This window comes from Astyanax mexicanus, chromosome 2, assembly GCF_023375975.1.
Source record: "Astyanax mexicanus isolate ESR-SI-001 chromosome 2, AstMex3_surface, whole genome shotgun sequence".
Lineage (NCBI taxonomy): Eukaryota > Metazoa > Chordata > Actinopteri > Characiformes > Acestrorhamphidae > Astyanax > Astyanax mexicanus.
Window position 1 is genome coordinate 14,718,228 of NC_064409.1, and position 19,486 is coordinate 14,737,713.

At 39.8% G+C, this 19,486-nt stretch overlaps 1 protein-coding gene across 5 annotated transcripts in view; it reads left to right on the top strand.

The window, feature by feature from the left end:
* The window catches only part of ano2b (anoctamin 2b), a 103,865-nt gene that overhangs the window by 49,265 nt on the left and 35,114 nt on the right, over positions 1–19,486 (top strand). For 4 of the 5 annotated variants that reach the window (XM_022671293.2, XM_049473424.1, XM_022671291.2 and 1 more), the window contains 7 exons: positions 1,382–1,465; positions 2,093–2,179; positions 15,268–15,342; positions 16,013–16,214; positions 18,130–18,241; positions 19,098–19,155; positions 19,345–19,445. In XM_022671293.2, the coding sequence (XP_022527014.2) occupies positions 1,382–1,465; positions 2,093–2,179; positions 15,268–15,342; positions 16,013–16,214; positions 18,130–18,241; positions 19,098–19,155; positions 19,345–19,445 (719 nt within the window). The remainder of the gene's footprint in view (positions 1–1,381; positions 1,466–2,092; positions 2,180–15,267; positions 15,343–16,012; positions 16,215–18,129; positions 18,242–19,097; positions 19,156–19,344; positions 19,446–19,486) is intronic. The other variant, XM_022671292.2, reaches the window with a different exon arrangement.

The window sequence follows — 19,486 nt, forward strand, 5'->3', positions numbered from 1 at the left end:
AGCTTTTCGCTCCAGTCTGAGGTAAGTTAGCTAGTTCAGTTTGTTTTTGAGAAAGGGAAAATATGTTTACAGGAGCTGCATAGCTTTTTTAGCACTTTAGCAAAGTAAATTAATCATTTTTTGGGAAATATTCCAAAAGCTTATTAGATAATATTGGTGCTTTCTTAGTGCAGTGTGTGGTTAACTAGCTAAAGAAATATTAGCTAGAAATGTTAACTAGTCTGAGGTAGTTCGGTTTGTTTAAAACAAAGGGGAACATTTGTATAATAAAATATAGTTTTTTTGCACTTTAGAAAAGTAAGTTAATATATTTTTGTGGTAAATATTTCAACATAAAACTAGATAGTATTGATAGCCTATCTTGGTGTCATTTCAGTGCAGCATGTGGTTAGCTAACCCTAGCTAATGAAATGCTAGAAATGTTTTTAGCTTGTAGCTCTAGTCTGAGGTAGTTCAGTTTATTTTTAAGGGAGGGTAAAATCTTTTTTTTTACAGAAGCTCCTTTGCATAGAATAATATAACTTGTTTTTTAGTACATTAATAAGGACTTTGGCAGGAGATGCTGGAATAAACACATGGGGAAAACTGGTCGGCTAGTGATTTAGCCAAGGATGGATATTCGCTCTTATTCCAAGCTTTAGCCTTCTTGCTCTTCAAATTTAGGAAGCTGGTAACTGTTATATGTAGCAGTCTATTTTCTGCAAATGCTGACAGTGGTGTTTTACAATGTTGTAACTTGGTTTGCCGGCAGAGTTTTTGCTAGTGGGTTTACAAAGCTGTTTTTTGCGGGATATAAAAAAATTAAGCATTTTTTTTTTTATTTTGAAACTGGTCCATTCTGTATTTCTTTTTTCTAGATTTTCTCTTTAATGAAGAGACAATGACGGTTTTAGGTTCACTAGTACACTTGTCAGTGTAATGTACCAGCATTCAGGTCAATCAGCTGATAAAATAAAAATAGTTTTTATTCTTGGGCACCTTTAAAGAGTATTATCATCTCTCAGTCCATGAAAAATGTGTTTGCAAATACTAGTAAATATATTAGCAGCAATATTACTTTTTTGTTTGACCTATGTAGTTTTCATTTTAATTTGAAATGTTCCCCTCTCCCCTGTGAAAATGCAATCTTCCTGCCAGGAACGGGCAAAGGTTTGAATGTTTTTTTTTTGTTGTGGTTGATTGCTTTTTGTGGGCTCTCTCTCTTCTCCATGGTTTCTTAGATAACTCTCTGAGCTTGCCCTTGGTTTGTGTCCTTGAGTTGCTGTGGGTTTTGACCTATTTGAATGGTTTGAAATGCCTCCAAATGAAGTCTCACCAGTCAGCTCAGCAGGTCACACACGGAATATGAAATTGATGTTACAGCTTGCCCTCTCGTCCGCAGGAGCACCCCAGACCTAAATACGAGACCATCCTCCTTCAGAAGAGGCAGAGGAAGAGAAGAAGCAGAAAGAAGAACAAAAGTGAGGTGGGTGGATTGCAAAGACAGAGCTGAACGCTGTACTGAGACAGTCAGTCGCTTTCACTTGCTGGTAAAAAAACTGTATGTACATTAACTATTTCTGTAGGCAACCTACACTAGTTAGGAACCTCCGATTTCAGATTTCACACTGCTTTTTTTGTGTCTGCCTTTTTTTGCACAAGGACTTACTCTGAACCCACTTCTCGCTTTTGCTTTTGCTCTGTGCAGAACTGTCACCATGGAGTGCAGCACTCGCAGCATATAGGCTTTGTTTTCCTGGAAGAAATCAGAATGGGGACTTATGGTTAGGGGCCTGGTGCCAAGCGCTGTGAGCCTCCGTGATGCACTGCTCTGGCTTTGGGCGATTGGCACCAGAACTTTGGTTTAGTGGGCTGCTCTCCGCAAGGGTTCTGCCAGGGCAGAAGGAGGGGGATGGGAAGGGAAAAGAGAGGTAAAAGAGAAAGAGAGAGAGAGAGAGAGGTAGAGTAATAGTGAGATGGTCAATTAATAGAGAGGAATGTAAGACCACAGCTTCTTCATTTAGCACTGTTGCCTGGCTGGAGGCCCTCTACCGCTAGAGTTTTACGTCCTGTTACCTGTTAGTTTGTGATCCGTGGGCTCTGTGTGTTCCAGCCTGAGAAAAGTATGGAGGAGAGCAACGATCCGAGCAAGGACAAATGGAGACAGTGGTTGCTGTCTGCCATGACTACAGGGAACCCGGTAAATGCTGCTCTCTCTCTCTTTCTGTCTCTCGCTCGCTTTCTCTCTCTTGCCCCCCGCAGTCCCTCTAGAGCCTTCTCTGCACCTGCCACTCTATGCTTTTCTGCGCTGACTCTCTCCATCGCTTTGGGGCTGCAGGATTTCTCGCTTCTCTTCTGCACTTGTGGCCTTGGGACCTTCTTTTCTTGGCTGAGGGATTGCCAGGTTCTCAATCTGCACTTCTGGCCCTGCTTAGCTCGTAGTGGTTGGTTTTCATAACTAGTAGTTTTTTTTTCTTTCAGTAGTTCTGCTAACATTGGGCTTTTCTGTTAAAGGTCGTCTTCTGCCGTGGCTGTGAAAATCTCTTTACACGTTTTTTCAGTTCTGTTCACGTGTAGGTGGGAGCTGATGCATTTCAGTTTTTCTTGGTGCACTGTAAGGATGGCTTTATCTGGCAAATAGTTGCATGTAGTATATACACTCTTACTGTCAGTATTATAAAAATACAGACCAAGTATTTTTACTTTCTACACTGGGGTCACCAATCCTGCTCCTGGAGAGCTACGTACCAGCAAATTTTTAGCTCCAACCAATCAGTCCCCTGATCCATCAAAGTACTGCCACCAGGTGTGCATGACCAGTTGAATAGGGTGTGTTAGTTTGGGATGGAGATGTATCCTGCAGGACAATGGCTTTTTTTTAGGATCAGGGTTGGTGACCCCCGATGCTTTAGATAATCCACTTTTGATTCCAAAAATAAAAACGTTTGTTGTTGAGATATGTGTATCAAGTAATTGTTCAATAATGTAAAGGTTCTTTACGCTGAAGAATATGCGTATGAGATCTTTTACGTTAGACCTGTCTGCTGCTTGCAATCAAAACCTGAGGTAACACTTCATGATTAATTTACACACTTCTGTCTCATGATTTTGGCATGTCAGTGTAAATGTATTGTTTTGCATACACTAAGAATTGTCAGGGATCTAAATTGTCCCCAATACTGGCACAGACATTCCAATTTGCGCAGATTATATAATATCCATAGAAATATGAATGGTATGCTCTAGAGCAGTCAGCGTGTGGCACAAGAAGTTCTGCTTAGAGGTTTTGAATTACAACAAGCATCATTAGGCAAATTATTTGAGTTAATCAAGACTCATTAGTAGTAGGGTGCTACGGAAATCACGAAAGGAATGTGGTGCTGATTGGAAGAAAGGTATATTGTAGGGTGGAATTGTATTGGATTATATTGGTATAACCAATTTAAAAAATCATGTATCTAAATAAATATACACTGGCAGTTCCATAGGTTTAAGTCTCCCATACATTGCTTTTTCATATTGTCATGTTTTCTTTAAATGATCTACATCAAAGAAAGTTTCTTGTGATGTGCCGTCTTTGGAAGCACTTCTAGCAGGATTTTGCTTCATCCTTATTACAATCTTCCTGATCCAGGTAAGGAATGCCTTTTAAGGCATCCGAGTCAGGTGTTGGATCTGGCTTCCTCAGGGTGGTAGATCTCCAGGAATGGGAAGCCCTCTTCTCCACACATTTCCCAGCACAGTCTCACAGTGGGCTCCCAATGGGGTTGAAGTGTGGGGATTGTCGTGACCATGACATCACTACAGCTTCCTCAATCTTCTTTCCACTCCAACACTTGATGAGCAGAGTGGCGTCTTGCATTGTCTTGTTGGTTGTTTCCACTAAAGTATGGGGTTGCTTTACTGTTTATCAGTGAATGTCACATGTATGTGTCAGCAATTTTTTATGACTGATTATTAGTTTATTAGTTTGTCTTGGTCTTTTGTCTATCTGTACTGTAATTTCACATTTGCTTTGGTATAAGGTCATCTAGTGAATGTGCCTAGTAACGCAGCTAGTGAGGTACTGTGCCAGAGTAAGGTTTTGTCATGGGTGGGTATGGGTTACAGCTTACAAACTGGCTTTATGACCAAATGGGATTGTTGTTGATGACCTGGACTATAGATTTGTCACATGATTTCATTCTGGACCAGATATAAATGATAGCAAGTATAGAAAATGAACACAGTCAGATTTACAACACAGAATATGGGCTAAATGATTGGGGAGTACTGATATCTCTCCATTGGTTTTACTCTGATCTGGTTTGGGCTACTCTGACCTAAACGCTAGCCTACTTTCTATTGTTCCTGGACACGTCTGTGTCTGTCCAAGAGTCAGATTTCTAGCTGTGACATTCAATGGGAAGTTCCTGTCTTATGTTTAGCTCCTATGTCCTAGATAGCATGGCCTACGGTCAGTCCTGGCCTAGATGTCAAATCTGCATATTAACAGCGTCCTTTAATAGATACCTTTCCCACTGTGTTATAAATTTCCTGTCAGAAGACGCATATGACACCCTTTTCCTCTCCGGCTGAAGACAGCCAGTGTGTTGAGAAGCTAACAAACAAGAAGAGCTTCAAATCATGAGAAATGGGTGAAACCCACTGTGGTTTCTCACTTTATAATCATGCCTGTGTTCCCATCGTTGTTGGCCACATACAGAGGAGTCATGGGACTGTGGCTGGTGCCGTCTGTGGCTGACCTGTTTCTGAAGGCCATTTTCCAGTGATTGGCTGGTGATAGGGACTCCCAGCTTCACCACTGACAGCTGGGTCTTTTTTAACCTCGTGTTTGATGAGTGGGCGATGTGTAAGGCCTGCCACTTACACACTGGGAGTCTAATTACAATGTATAAGTGTGTGTTCATGCACAGTGGGGAATAATTGAGGAAGCTTGGGTTGAAAGAAAAACACATCTGAAAAGTATTTGGGTCATGAAGGTTTTAGGAACATTTTGTTCTGTTTGAGGTGAAGAACTGTTAAATGAATCTAATTAAATGAGCAGAGAGGACAGAAGGAATAATGTGTGCTTCTAGAATTTGCTTTTTGTAAGGAGGCCAGGTTTTTAGGATTTGTGCGTTATTGAAATAAATGGCAACAGTTTATTTTGAGATTTTGTAGATGACTAGTATACCCATAACATAGTCTAAGTAACATATAAATAACATATTAGTGACATTGCAGTAGCAGGATCTGAATACATTGTGGTAATATTACTTTTGTTACATTACTTGTATGACTATATTTGATCAATTTGTTCACACTAGGAACTGCCTTGTTTATAATATGAAGAAATAAAGTGTCAGATTTTACTGGGTGCAGACAAATGAAAGCAGACAAAAAATGGGTACTCACACCTGAAGGCAAGTCAAGGTATAAATGGGGAAACTGATTAGAAATGTAAACATTGGGTTTAGCTTACAGTTTTATGCTGATGGTCTGATGCAGTGCCAGCTCTTCAGCAGGCATGAACTACACTGTAAACCCATACGTTGTTTGAACTCAAATGATTTAAGTCTGTTTTACTTAAAATTGCATATTTCTAAACATTACTCAACTATTTTAAGTTAGTTGAATATTTGTGGGCACATATATACATTCAAACTGAGATCTTTGAGTTGAACCAACTTATAATAACTGTTGCCATTACCAGCTTCTTTTCCATTGGCTTCTGTTACAATCTATTTGCATACTGGGTGTGTTCAACAGTTTCTAACTAACACTCACCATCAGTGTGTAGTGATTCCCCCTGGGCTTCCTTAGAAACAAATCAACTTCCCCTTTAGTTGTAATAACTTAATGTTGTAATTTATGCTAACTCAAGTTTTTATTCCCCATTACGTGAAAAAGTTGAAAAAAAGGAAACTGGCTGCCTCTTAAAAGTTAAATAAACTCAACTTATCTGGTCTTACAATATAACAAAAATAAAAAGGTTAAATCAACCTCTTTAGTTGTAGTAACTTGATGTTCTAAGTTATGCTAACTTAAATTTTCATTACAGATTACTTAACTTTTTTAAGGCAACCGGTTTCCTCAATTTTCTAAAGTAAATTCAACTTATCCGAGCTTGCAGTGCAGCCTTACCCATGGCCCTAACCCTAACCTTAAATCTAACCCTAGGCTCAACCTAACCCACAGTCTGACCCTAATCTAAACACTAACCTTAGCAAAGCCTAATCAAGTTAAAATCCTGTTTAAGACTGGTGTCCGCAGCAGGTCTAGGAAGGGATGCTGTGTTAGACCTATCACAGGTCCAGTGACTTCTGAGGTTAATGTTGAAACTGGACTTTAAATAAAGGGAAAAACGTGTATTTAGCATATTATAATCATTTTTTTCACACAGTTCATCACAAACAATGTATTCAGCTGCTTCACTGTTACTGCATCATTGGTGTTGATGTTACAGAGAGTCTGTTGTCTTTTTATTACTTTATTTAAAAGGGCAGCACTGTAAATAAATGTTTGGCTGACTTACTTTTAATTTTAAGAAGTTAACAGATGTGCTAAACACACGTTCTCTCTCTCTCTCTCTCTCTCTCTCTCTCTCTCTTTTTCCATTTATTTCTGTGGAGTTTTGTATACACCGGCCAGCAGAGAGCGCTAGACTCCAGCCTAGATATTTTATCTCAGAAAATGTGTATTTCAATGTGTGTGTGTGTGTGTGTGTGTGTGTGTTTGTGAGTGAGAGAGAGAGAGAGAGAGAGAGAGAGAAGAAGAACAGAACAGAGAGTAAGATAGTTATACAAGGAAAGAAAATGGGTGAATAAAATTAAGAGGGGTGAGTGATAAGGAGAGAAAGGAAAAAGAAAGAGAGAGAGAATATTATGAGAGAAAGAAAGAAAGAGAAAAAAGTAAAAGAAGAAGGGATAACAGGGAAAGAAAAAGAGAAATAGAGAAAGATGGAGGAAAATATTGATAGTGACGGAAGAAAGAGAGAAAGAGAGATACATAGAGGACATCAGGCACAAAGAAAGAAAGAAATGTAAGAAAATAGTGATGCAGAGAGAGAGAGGAACAAAAAAGTAAAAAAGAGAGAAAAGTAAAAAGAATAAGATTGACAGGGGAGAGGGAAAAAGTGAGATAAACAGGGAGAGAAGAAGAAGAAAATAGCGAGAGATTCAACAGAGAAAGATATCTAGATACAGATAGACAAGAAGATAGACTTCTGTTTGAAGAAGACAAGAAGGATAGAAACAAAGAGAAAATAAGAGAGAAGGAGAAGGAGATGAAAAATGATTGAGATGAGAGGGAGGTGTAAGCTACAGTAAGAATAAAGAAAGCAAAAAAGAAAGGAAGAGAGCAACAGTGTGAGTGGGAGAGAGAGAATAGGGGAGAGAATGTGAAAGAGAAAGAGAGTGACAAAAGAGAGATAGAAAAAAAGAATGAGAGCTACACTAAGAGATGTAGAGCCAGTGAGCGAGCGAGCGAGTGTTGCAGCTCCATGCTGGGCAGATCTCCAACCCACCGGATTAGCTGCAGCCCCGCCGCATCGTCATGGTAACCGCGAGACACTCAGCCCCCTTCGCGCGGGCACGGAGTGGGGTCGCTGGTATGTGCTGGGTTGTGAAGGCCTGATCACTTAGCTCTGCCAACCTGGCAGCATTCCTTAATAAACACAGCTATTAATGACTCTATTAGTACAGTGTGGTGCTCCTGATAAGCCAAGGCTTGATGTGTCCCTCATTACAAGTCTCAAGAACATCCATCATCATTAGTTTTTGGGAGTGTGTGGATCACTTCGAGTGTGACTTTGAATTAAGATGCTGACTAGGGGCATTTGGAGAAGTTTGGTATACTTGACACTGATTGGTTTGTAGAGAGGTGTATTTTCAATTCAGTGAAAAAAAAAGAATGAATGAATGGATACATTTGCTTACACTATAATACTCATATTATGGCAACCAACAGCACCAACTTGAAGAACAGATATTGAAACTATTTTGTTAACGATGTCCTTCTGCGAAAATCCACTTTTTCTTGTTTTTTTGTGAAATAAAATAGGTCTCTCTGAGTTGTATATGATTCTGCAAAAATGAGTCGATCAGGAAAAGCACTAAGACACTTTTATTAGCACTAAGGAACTATTATTGAATCCTGTCACTTTTGCCATGTCCTATAGAAGCTGAGGAATGCTGTACAGACCTGTGGAATGTCTGTCTGGGGCTTCTTTCTTTAATTGTGGATGTCGTTTGTCTGTTCACATGGACAAATCTAGATCATATTTGATCTCACAACTAATACAGGTGTGGGCATTCCCAAGCTCTCCTGAGGTAACATTCCATGATCAAATTATCTACTGTTATCCTACGACTTTTGGCATGGGATAGAATTCTCACTCTACTTTGTGATGTGTATGCACTTGAAAGGATTCAGATTATAGCAAGGAGGAAAAAAAATCAGCACAACACCTATAAAGGCAACTCACCAAATTTACAACACGCCATTGTCATGGTGAAGTATAGAGATGCAAAATGGGTGATCATGACAGAATGTAGTAAAGTTCTTTAATGTGCCCGCTAAACTGCATTGTGAAACCAAAACTAACCGGACTGAAACTAACCTTGGTTCGAACTTTGGTCTGGACCTTCAGGAGGAAAAAATGCCCTAAATGTTGGTCGCTTGTTCTGGACTTGATCTGAGGCAACTTTTTTGGATCAGGTAACCTAAGTCAAGATGGCTTTTACTTCTTTTCTAAAACATAGATTCTCTCTATCTATCCTTGTTTGTTGAACAGTGTGGGCCAAACCAGGTTTTGCTTCATGCTGAGGATTCCTTTGAGGTTTTGTATTATATACTTTTTTTTTGGGGAAGCCCAAATTGGTCATAAAACTTGGTTAAATCCTATCTTGGAATTTAGGGCAATTTGGGTTTCCAAAGAGCTCTTGGCTGACTGTTTCTGTGGTGAGAGACTGTGGAATGCTTTAGCTGTGTAACTGTAGGTCTGATGGAAGTGATGATACGTCTGGATACGTCTGGAACCAGGCATTATTATATTATTACATTTGCTTTGTCTTTAAAAGTCATCAGCCATGTTTCTAATCTGTGGCCTTGTGCAGGCTATTAATCAGAGGGCGAAATCACAATTTGGGAGTTCTTTGTGTCTGTCAGAGCAGAAGCTTTGGGTCTGCTCATATGGAGGAATGTGAGTGAGTGTGTTTGGGAGAATGAGAGGGATTTAAAATGTGTGTCAGATGGGGCTCACACTGGCTTATCCCCCGTTGGACCCGACGCCCAAAAGGCAGAGGCATTTACTCAGCCCCATCCTAGACAATGACCTTTCCCTGTCATTCTCTTCTCTGACAGACAAAAGTATTTTTTTATCATTGGTGGATATCAGTAGATATTGTCTTTAATAGCATATGATCAATTATGGAACTTTTCCACTGTATAGATTCAAATTTGCAATGGACTGGCGATTCTAGTGATTCTAACTAGTGATTCTAGTTAGACACTGGACCCACCATGACACTGTCCAGGAAGAAGTTGGATGAATGGATTTTAGATGCAAGTAGTGGCACCATTCCACTGCATGGTACCTACTCAACTTGAGTCTACACAGCTTTTTGGTAACTGGCACTGGTTTATTGTACGCTGCCACAGCTTTTAGCCAAAATGTAGCTGGATTCTTTCATTGGCAGGTCAGGCACCAGTCCCTTTCTGGGTTGTATGTATCTTCCATTTGAATAGCTGTGGTTTTTACACATGCTAATCTTGTAAGTGTCTTTAAGAGTCTTCATTGCTAATGTTTACAAGCCATTTATCCTTAATGATTTTCTCATAAACTAATAGGTCATCCCAAACCCTGCTTGGCACACAGACTAACCTCAGATTCATGGCTCTAAATACTTTGAATATCAAGAAAAGGACTCAATCTGTAGCAGAACTGTTTGTCGTTAGCCTATGTGGATATGAAGTGAACGCTTTTGTGCTTCTAGATGAAACTGAGCTGCACATTCAAGCAGTGAAGATGTGCGAGCAGGTTATTTACAGCAACAGCAGTGTTATTTTATAGTATATTCTGTTATTGTTGATCTTTGTGTATGTGTAATGAGTGCGGATGTGTGTGCACAGATCACGTATTGGCACCTACGTAGCCAAAATAGGAATGCACGTATAACAGTTGATAAGCGCTAAGATAGCAATATGCCAGACATTTATCTGAACACACCTCAGATCCAGACCAGCATGCCAATCCGCATAGATATATTCCTAAACTCTGTTGATGTTTAAAAAAGAAAATAGACTGTTGATGGGGTGTAAGATAGCAATAAATTAATTAGTTTATTAGATAAATATATTGGTTATATTTCAAAATGACTTAAAATTAAATACTAATAATTTTTTTTTTACCAAATTCTACCTCCATAACTGAAATGCCTGTCTGCATGTACACACAGACCATTTGCTTAGGGGTCTGTCCAGTTCACCTCCTGATTGCAGGCTAGGACACCTGATCAGGGCAGCATGTGCGTGGCTAATACAACTGTAATCTCTGCTTCAATGTTCCTGCTTTCTCTTAAGCTCCCTGTACGACACCGCTGCAGTTACGTGTGCTGCACAGCCGACGTGGGCAAAAGCCCGTTTATGACCCGTTTATGTTTTCCTTTCTGATTCGTCCAGTCGAGAGTGGCAGACATTGGGCGGGAGAGGGGACAGGGCGTGTGACTGAGGGTGTGACGTCAGTCCGCCTGTCGCATCTCCGTAAAGTGACATATGGCCTCGGAGGAAATCCCCACGCTGGTGAGCTTGTCACTAATTTCCCAAAGGGCTTAGCGAAGTCCTGTTGGGAGGGTATGTGTGTGTGTTTGAATGCGTGTGTGTGTGTGTGAGGTGGGCATTATTAATGCAGCCACAAGCCACCATGTCAGATCTGGACATATATCCACGTAGAAGCCACGGGGTTGAACTGAGGACAGAGCCCTGCTGAGGAGGGCAGAAGGCCCGGGCTAAACTCTCCCCCCCACCCAAGACCTTATGTGCGTGTGTTGCGTGCTATCATGGAGGTCTTGCGTTGTTGTAGGATCGGATTTGTTGTGATTCTTTCATATGTGACCCAGGGATGAGAGGAACGAGCGAAGCCGAGGATGAGGCCAGCAATCCCACGCCTACTCTGATGAAACACAGCAGCAGATGTCACGGAGGGGCTTTGCCAGCAGTTGGCTGCTAAAAAGACACCCCAGCTTCATTAGTACTGACTGGGTTTACGCTTCATACACAAATCTGAAGAGGAAGAAGACTGACACACTTTTTATCATTTCTGTATGCAACTCACATGAACCCTGTAAATTTGAAGGATCTCTTAACAGTTCCAGAATCCCTGCCTTGCTCTTATAAATAAAGCAATGTTTAAGCAACCATGGAATTGCAGTCAATCAGTCAAAATGATTGGTGCCCAAATTATGCTTACTTTGTTTTGCTCTGGATCAGGTTAATGGAAACTGAATTAGAACAGTTTAATTTTTTTTAACTGCACAGAACTTCACAATTAGGAACAATAGCTGTAGAAAAGTATGGTGCCTCCGCTAGCGGGTTATAGCATGATTTTATCTCCATTCAATTACATTTAATAGAAAAAAACAGCTTCTTTACTCGTCTTGTGGTCTGCTCTTTAGATAAACTTGCTAGGACAGCCAGACTGTAATGTTCCCCACTTGTAAACTATGTCTAATTTCAGATTTTTAATAGTTTTGATATCTTTTTGAATCTTCATTTAAATCCCTTCTTATTTTCAACTTTCTTTCTGAAGGCCTCAGAGAGTTCCTTGTTTTAGGCTATGGGGATCTACTCAATTCAACATACAAGAGCAAACCAATCTAAATGTCTAAGGTTTAAATTGGACATTTTATTGATTGTTTGTGCTAAAGTTACTGTACATGTTTAACAGATACACTTATTAGCCACACACAGCTGTTTGAAAACGAGGGTGCGATTACTCTGGGCTTGTTCTCCCCTACAGATGTCTCATCAGGGCACTGCCACTACTACAGCCCACATCTGGGCTGGTTCAGCATTTCTCTGCCCCTTTTCCTGCTGATCTGCAAGCTCAATCCAGTGAGCTCCATCTATGGTATCCTCCCTGGACGTGCACTATTGGTTCTTTTCTGATTTGCACAAAAACACATGATCATAGAGGCTCCCACACCCCAGGCCAGCTGTTTGGCCGAAGCCAACTGAGCACCATGTAGACCTTTCTAGAGCCCCTGCTGTTCTCAGACTAAAGACCAGTGGAAATATATATGAAAGCTATATTGGTGTTGTTTCTCTGCATCTCGTTTCATGCATTTCACATTGAGCTGTGATGAGCCGTTGCTGTGATCCAGCAAGGGTTAAGCTGGGTCTCGACTCAAACCGTTTCTTTTTTCATGTTCCATCCGATACTGTTGGTATGAGTTGGGGATTTGAGGTAGGGTGGTGATCATCCAACATCCTGACTTCACAAAGGTTTTTTTCCCACAAAATTTACATTTACATAAATACTATTCTGCAGATTTGTTCCATGGTTCATGGTATCTGGTTATGCATATATTGAGACTACTCTCACAGATCCTCTCCAATCCATGCAGTGCTCCCTAACTTAAGGAGGAGCCCTGGTTGGCCTGGCTCTCTGCCTCGACGGCCTCACCGCAGCATGGGTCCCGTGGTGAGCGGCTGAGAGCACGGGGCCACAGCGGGCCTGCTGCATGCTTTGTGATTAACAGTATTGCATGACCTGCATTCATTATTTCCCAAAACCCTCAGAGCTCTGGCATTATGGAAGCCTGGCTCTTGTGTGGCCATCAGTGTTGAACAGCTCCTGCTTCCACAGGCCGTGGTTTAGTCATGGCTGGTGCTTCTGTGGGCTAGATGGTGCTGTTGCTCTCTTAATGAGCCCAATTAGAGCAGCGAGGGGCTTAGACAGCAGGGGGGTGCAGAGTACAGAGATTTGAACTGTGCCAGAGATCCTGTTCCTGCTGAATTGGATATGTGTTAGCTATTAAATGCTAACAAATGAGAAATAGGTACTTTGTTTATTTGTTTATTTTTTGTTTGTTTGTTTTCTCCGCTTTCTTATAAGTCAAATTGAGCTGAATTAAGTTTGTTGCTATATACAGGTCTGGAAAAAACAAGAGACTACTTAAAAATTATGAGTTTCTTTGATTTTACCAAATTAAAAACCTCTGGAATATAATCAAGAGGAAGATGGACGAACACATGCCATCAAACTAATCTGAACCGCTTGAACCACCAGGAGTGGAATAAAAATATCTAAAAGCAGTGTGTAAGACTGGTGGTGGAGAACACGCCAAGATGCATGAAAACTCTGATTAAAAACAAGGGTTATTCCACCAAATATTGATTTCTGAACTCATAAAACCTTGAATTATTATTTTTTTGGCTTAATTTAATCATTAAAAAAACTTAAAAAAGTTTAGTCCTGCTGTTCAGTCAGCTTGGTCTAGCTTGCTCAGGTTGATTGTACTTTAAGACCAGTTAAACTATCAAACTGGGCCAAAACTAAGCCATCAATGAATCAATTATCCATTATTTTCACTTAGATGTACATTAAGGGGGATAAAAACATAAAATAGGAATTGTTGAAGTTGAAGGGGTTTTAAAACAAAAAAACGTTGGAAAAATTATGAATGGAAAACTATTAAATAATAGGAACAAAAGTAATTAAATAATTTCACATAAATAGTAAACTTAAAATTAGATGGGTGTAAATAAAAAATGTAAAAGAAATAAGATGTAACTTAGCCTTTAATGTATGCGCTAAATGTTAATAAATGACCAGATGATACCTTGTTTGTTTGTTTGTTTGTTTGTTTGTTTGTTTCTTTGTTTGTTTTCAACAGGCCGTGGCGCTGGGAGATGCTCTAGTCGTGCTGTTTTTGTGTGACCAGTTGAGCTAATTCCAGTGTGTGGCTTTTTTCAGTCTGGAATAAACAAAAAACATCTTTCACAAGGGCAGACTCAAGCGGTCCGCTAATTGAACCAGAGTGATGGCAGCAGGCTGTGAGCTTAAGAACGTGTGGTGAATGAATGCCTGAGTCTCTCAGTCTGCACTCGTTTGGCTTGTCCTGACTTTTAGCTTCTGTTGGCGGATTGTGGTTCGAGACACCAGCACTGTGGGTCCTGTTATTCTTGGCCTGACCACTTTTGATCTGATCTAAAAGGGGGAGCTGTGAAAAGCTTGTTGAGGCGTGTGTTTTTTTTTGTATGTCACTAATTCTGTTTTTATTAGTGACATCAGATTGCTTTGAAGATGCAGAGGTTTGGAAATGGGTTCGGAATGATCTTCTCCTGTGGAAGATTGATAACGTATGAGCTCGGTTTCACCCTGAATTTATGGAGGGACGCTTTGGAAACACCATTAATCTAATGTCGTAGTGACAGTATTGGCAGACAGTCTCATGTACTGCACTTTATAACCCCAGAAGAAGGAGAACAGACCAGTTTCATCAAAGAGAGTCATACACAAATCCACACAAACACACTCAAACTTGTTCAGTTAGTGGCAAATACAGTTATATAACTCACACTTTACCATTACATTTAGGGATGTCCCGAATCAATTTAGTGGATAGGGATTGATAATCCTCACAGCATACTTTAAAGGGTCAGGTATTGGCTACTTTAATGTTTTTAATGTTTTTTAATGTTTTGAACCAAATTTGAATAGTTCTCAACCAATTTGGTGTTCTCAAAGCACCATTAATGGACACTATCACCCAGCTGGCACACTGAGGAGAGTTCTCAGAGGATAAATATAAGAGTTATTAAGCTATTTTACAGTGAATTATCAAAACATAATATCTGACATGATATAAAACCTTCACCCGAACAGGAGGAACGCAGCACACTTTGCATCAGTAGTAGACAAACTAGAACAGATATCAGTAAAAGGTGTTATATCGCCAGGATTGAAGGAACTGGTGGGAACTGAATAGTTAGTTTTGTCAATCAAACTGGATTTTAGGAGTCATTTTCACAACTAGTTAAACCTAATAAAAATAAATCAGTTACTGTTTTAAACAAAAATGATTTCACATCAGTATTAATCAGCAGCTCATCCTACCTAAACTTTTTATTATTTACAGAAACACAAAGATCGGATCAGATTGGTATCAGCTGAAGTTCAGCTTTAACAGACTCGGATTGTGGGGCAAAATAACTTACTCAGGATATCCCTAATTATATGTGTATGTTTCTCAATCAGTCAATTTCTCCCTGTCTTCTCTCTCTCTTTTTATATTTTTTTCACAGCCTGGGGATGAAAAGCTAACATGGAAGGATCGGATGCCTGGATATTTCATTAACATCTCCTCCATTTTATTAATGGTAAGCACTGGTGCTGTTTAAATAAAATGTTATTTGAAATAAATAACATTAACAAAGTTTTTTTTATTAATTTTTTTTAAAGCATTTTGCCTTAATAGAAAGATTAGCATCTGTGTCGTTCTGACTTGACACGCTGACTGAGCTGCACTATGTAACTATATGATATATATGATAAAGCAGGCAGGATCATAGTCGTAGGGACTGTGGAACACTGCATGATCATATGAGTCATATTTGTGTAAATTTCTGTAATAATACTGATATCACTGCAGTCTTCTTAAATTTTCAGTGAGAGTTCTGTATCTTTTAGCTTGTCCAGAAATGCATGTGTAAAGCATCAGTTCCCCTTCTCTACTGTTGAGGGAGCCCAGGAGAAAAAGTGTCAGTTCTTTCATAATACTGCTTTAATACATTCACTTTCACATCTTTAAAAGTGTGTTGGTGAAAGAAGTCCTTTGTTCTTTCCATGTTTCCAAAAAACATTATAAACTGAACTCTAGACATCCCATGATTGTCTGACAAGGTTGCCTTGTTTGTCTTTCAAATGTCTTTGTTCTTAGTGGGTGGTCTGGATCCGAGTGTCTGCCAAAAGCCATAAATGTTAATGTTAATCTTTCTGCTCATTCATCTGGTTTTATTTTGTTGCCTGCTGTCCCTCTTTTGTCTCTAGTTTGGAGTGACGTTCGCTGCTGTGTTTGGAGTCATTATGTACCGCATCACTGTCTCTGCCCTGTTGGCCATGAGCCCAGACGCCCAGATCAAGTCCAACGTGCGGGTGACCGTCACAGCCACGGCCGTCATCATCAACCTGGTGGTCATTCTCATCCTGGACGAGATCTACGGCTCTGTGGCTGTCTGGCTCACTGAGCTGGGTGAGGTTTAAAAACTAACGACACTGCATGCAGTAACTCACAAATTAGTTTGAAAATGATATGAAAATCTTTTATAGAGTGTAGTTCAGTGCAATTGGAATTTTGTTATGTTTGGTTATATACTTTTTTATGAATTTCTATACTGTAAAAAGTCACAGGGCTTGGGAATGCCCACATCTGTGTAAGTTGTAAGGTGTTATCTTGTGAGTGAGGCAAACCATTCATTCCTCGATTCACTCTGTCATGTGTGTACTGACAATACATTGTATAAAGCATTATTACCACCCACAGTGAACAGCGCAGTTACTGGTAATTATTGTGACCTGCTACGTCTGTCAAGAAAGGTCCATATGAACAGACAAGCAACTCTGTCAGAAATTACATCCACATTCAATTAAGACTGTCCCCACATGCATATCCCAAAGGTCAGCTCAGCTCATTGTTATTTAGTCTAAATTGGGATAATAGATTGAGTCCCAAGACTTTTTCAGTGTAAACTTATTTCAAACTTTTGAATCACAGTTAAGTAAGGAGAGCTTTCCAGATGAAGTTACAATTAAGTTTAGATTTAGAGCATAAAGTTAAATATAATCAATATTTCATTACATAACCTTTAAGGACAAGGTACATCTTTAAAAAGGTTCTACAGTAGACCATCAGAACCAAAGAGCAGTGTCTCAGAGTACACGTGCTCAGAAGACTTCCTGCTCCAGACCTCTGCTGATGCCCCACAGCTGTGGACCACTGTGGTCATTAAAGTTTGATTGGACTCATCTCTGCCCGTCCAGGAAAGCTGAGGAAATGAGGCTTTTCATTTAGACGAGATTTCCTTAAGAGACATTTAAATAAATGAGCGCTTCTTTAGCCGCAGGACTGACGGTGCAGATAGAAAAAGTGACAGACATAAAGACAGAAAGAGAGAGAGAGAAATAAAGAGGGAGAAAGAGAGAGAGAAAAAGGAAAGGGGTGACATTTTTTTTTACTGCCTCCTGAATAAGGCATAGACCCTCCCCCCTCTCTGACCACATACAGTGAGAGCATGGCATCACTCCACGTTTTCACCTACTTCCAAATGCACTTAGCTGGGCCTGATTATGGTCTGCCAGACCTTCCAGACTGACAGATTGGTCCAGTTTACCGCATGATTTGTGTTTGTTTGCTGTGTTTGCTGCTTTGGATGCCTTCCTCTCACGAATCTTTTAATTACAGCCTTTGGAGAACTTTCGCTTGTGTGCCTTTGGAGCGCTGGCATTATGGCTTTATTGCGTATTTATTGCCTACGTCATTGGGGCCCAGGCACTAATCTGCATTGTAAAATGAAGAGGGAAAGCCTGAAACATGTAATCCCAACACAATTTACGCTGTGTGTTTGGGTTTAAGCCAACCAGTGGGCCTGAGAGAAAAGCAGTATTAACCGAAAGATTACACCAAGATGAGGGAGAAAGAGAGAAAGTTAATTCAGCAAAACCTAGCTTAGAGTACAGTGAACGGCCAGAGGTTGCCCTCTATATATTTCATTTATTTTCGTTCAAAATGACTATTTATTTATTAGACACCATTCTAAGGAGATTAGATCTAAAATGAGACACTTGCATAAAGATCAGAAAGTTAACAGACAACTGGTCTCCAAAACTGAAGAAAAAGGGCAATAGGGACTCCTTACAACCATGGAACACATGGTAGACAATGACCAAAACTGCCTCATCAGATAATAAAACTCCACTTGTGTGTTTCTATCCATGGTGAGTAGACGACTCTACAAGGTGAATAAGAAAATAGAAGTTGTGAAAGGATGTTAAGCTGAACAAGAGGATAAAACAAATAAAATTAAGAACATAGATGAAGTCGCTGGTGTTCTCAGCACAGTGGACTGACCATCAGGAATCTCATGATTTCAGTTCTCATTTGTTTGCAGAGATCCCGAAGACAGAGACTAACTTTGAGGAGCGTCTCATCCTGAAAGCCTTCCTCCTGAAGTTCATGAATGCATACGCTCCCATTTTTTATGTGGCCTTCTTCAAAGGGAGGTAGGTGGTCAGCTAGTCTATAAATAGTCTATAGTGTATATAGTATATGTATACGGTATATATGTACTAATACTTCAATCAATTAAAAAATTTAAATGAAATTATTGACTCTTATTAACTCTGAAATACTAAGGACCTTCATAGTTGGACCCTGTACATACTAATCTTGTAATTCAAGATAGTACATTTGTGTTTTGTTAGCATTGGATACATTGAATACTGATATTTGTAATTTGCCATAATCATTTTCATGGACTCCTGTTCTTGGTTAAATTAAGGCGATTCATAGAACTCTTTTTTAAAGAAAACTGATCTCTTTATCGTTTTGAGGTAGAGCTAAATGGGAACCTCAAGTTAAGAAGTTAAGAACTTAGTGAGTTATAAAAGGTCAGAATAATCTTATGAACCAGGTTATGGAATATGTTAGTCATATTCATATTCCAAAAACCCTTTTAATTTTACGCATATCCTTAAGTATGAGGTTATGTACTTAATGCTATGAATGCTTGAAACAAATATACATTAAAAACACTTATAATTTTAATTCCTCTCACTCTTATATGTGTTCTTCATTCTTTTCCTCCCTCCCACCCACCCACCCACATACACACAATCCTCCTGTGTTCCTCTGCATGATAATGAAAGATAGTACAGATTAAGGTGGACAAAGTCAAGACAGGAAAAAGCCCTTTAGGCACAGTAAACCATCTGGAGGAGGCTTTGAGTGAAAACCTGAAATGAAGGCCTAAAATAAAGCAGGCATGTGGCTGGATGATCACGGCCGCCTGGAGAGACAGGAAAATGAGTTGTTATCTAACGGGTCGTGACCTTATTACTTTCCTTGCCCTCTCAACAGGTTTGCTGGCCGGCCTGGGGACTACGTTTACATTTTCAATGATTACCGTATGGAAGAGGTGAATTTCGATGTGTTTGTAGATGTGTGTGTTTGTTTGTGTTTGATTGTTTTAATATTGCTGTTATTAATAATATTTAACTATCAAAGCAAAAATCTAAATATATTCCTTGTGTTTCCTCTCTGTCTCTGTCTCTCTCTTTCTGTCTCTCTGTCTCTCTCTCTCTCTCTTCTTCTCTCTTGCCCGCAGTGTGCTCCTGGAGGCTGTCTCATAGAGTTATGCATTCAGCTCAGCATCATCATGTTGGGGAAGCAGCTCATTCAGAACAACGTCTTTGAGATAGCCATCCCGTAAGTGCTCAAAAAACTCTGTATTTCTGCACCTGTGTCTG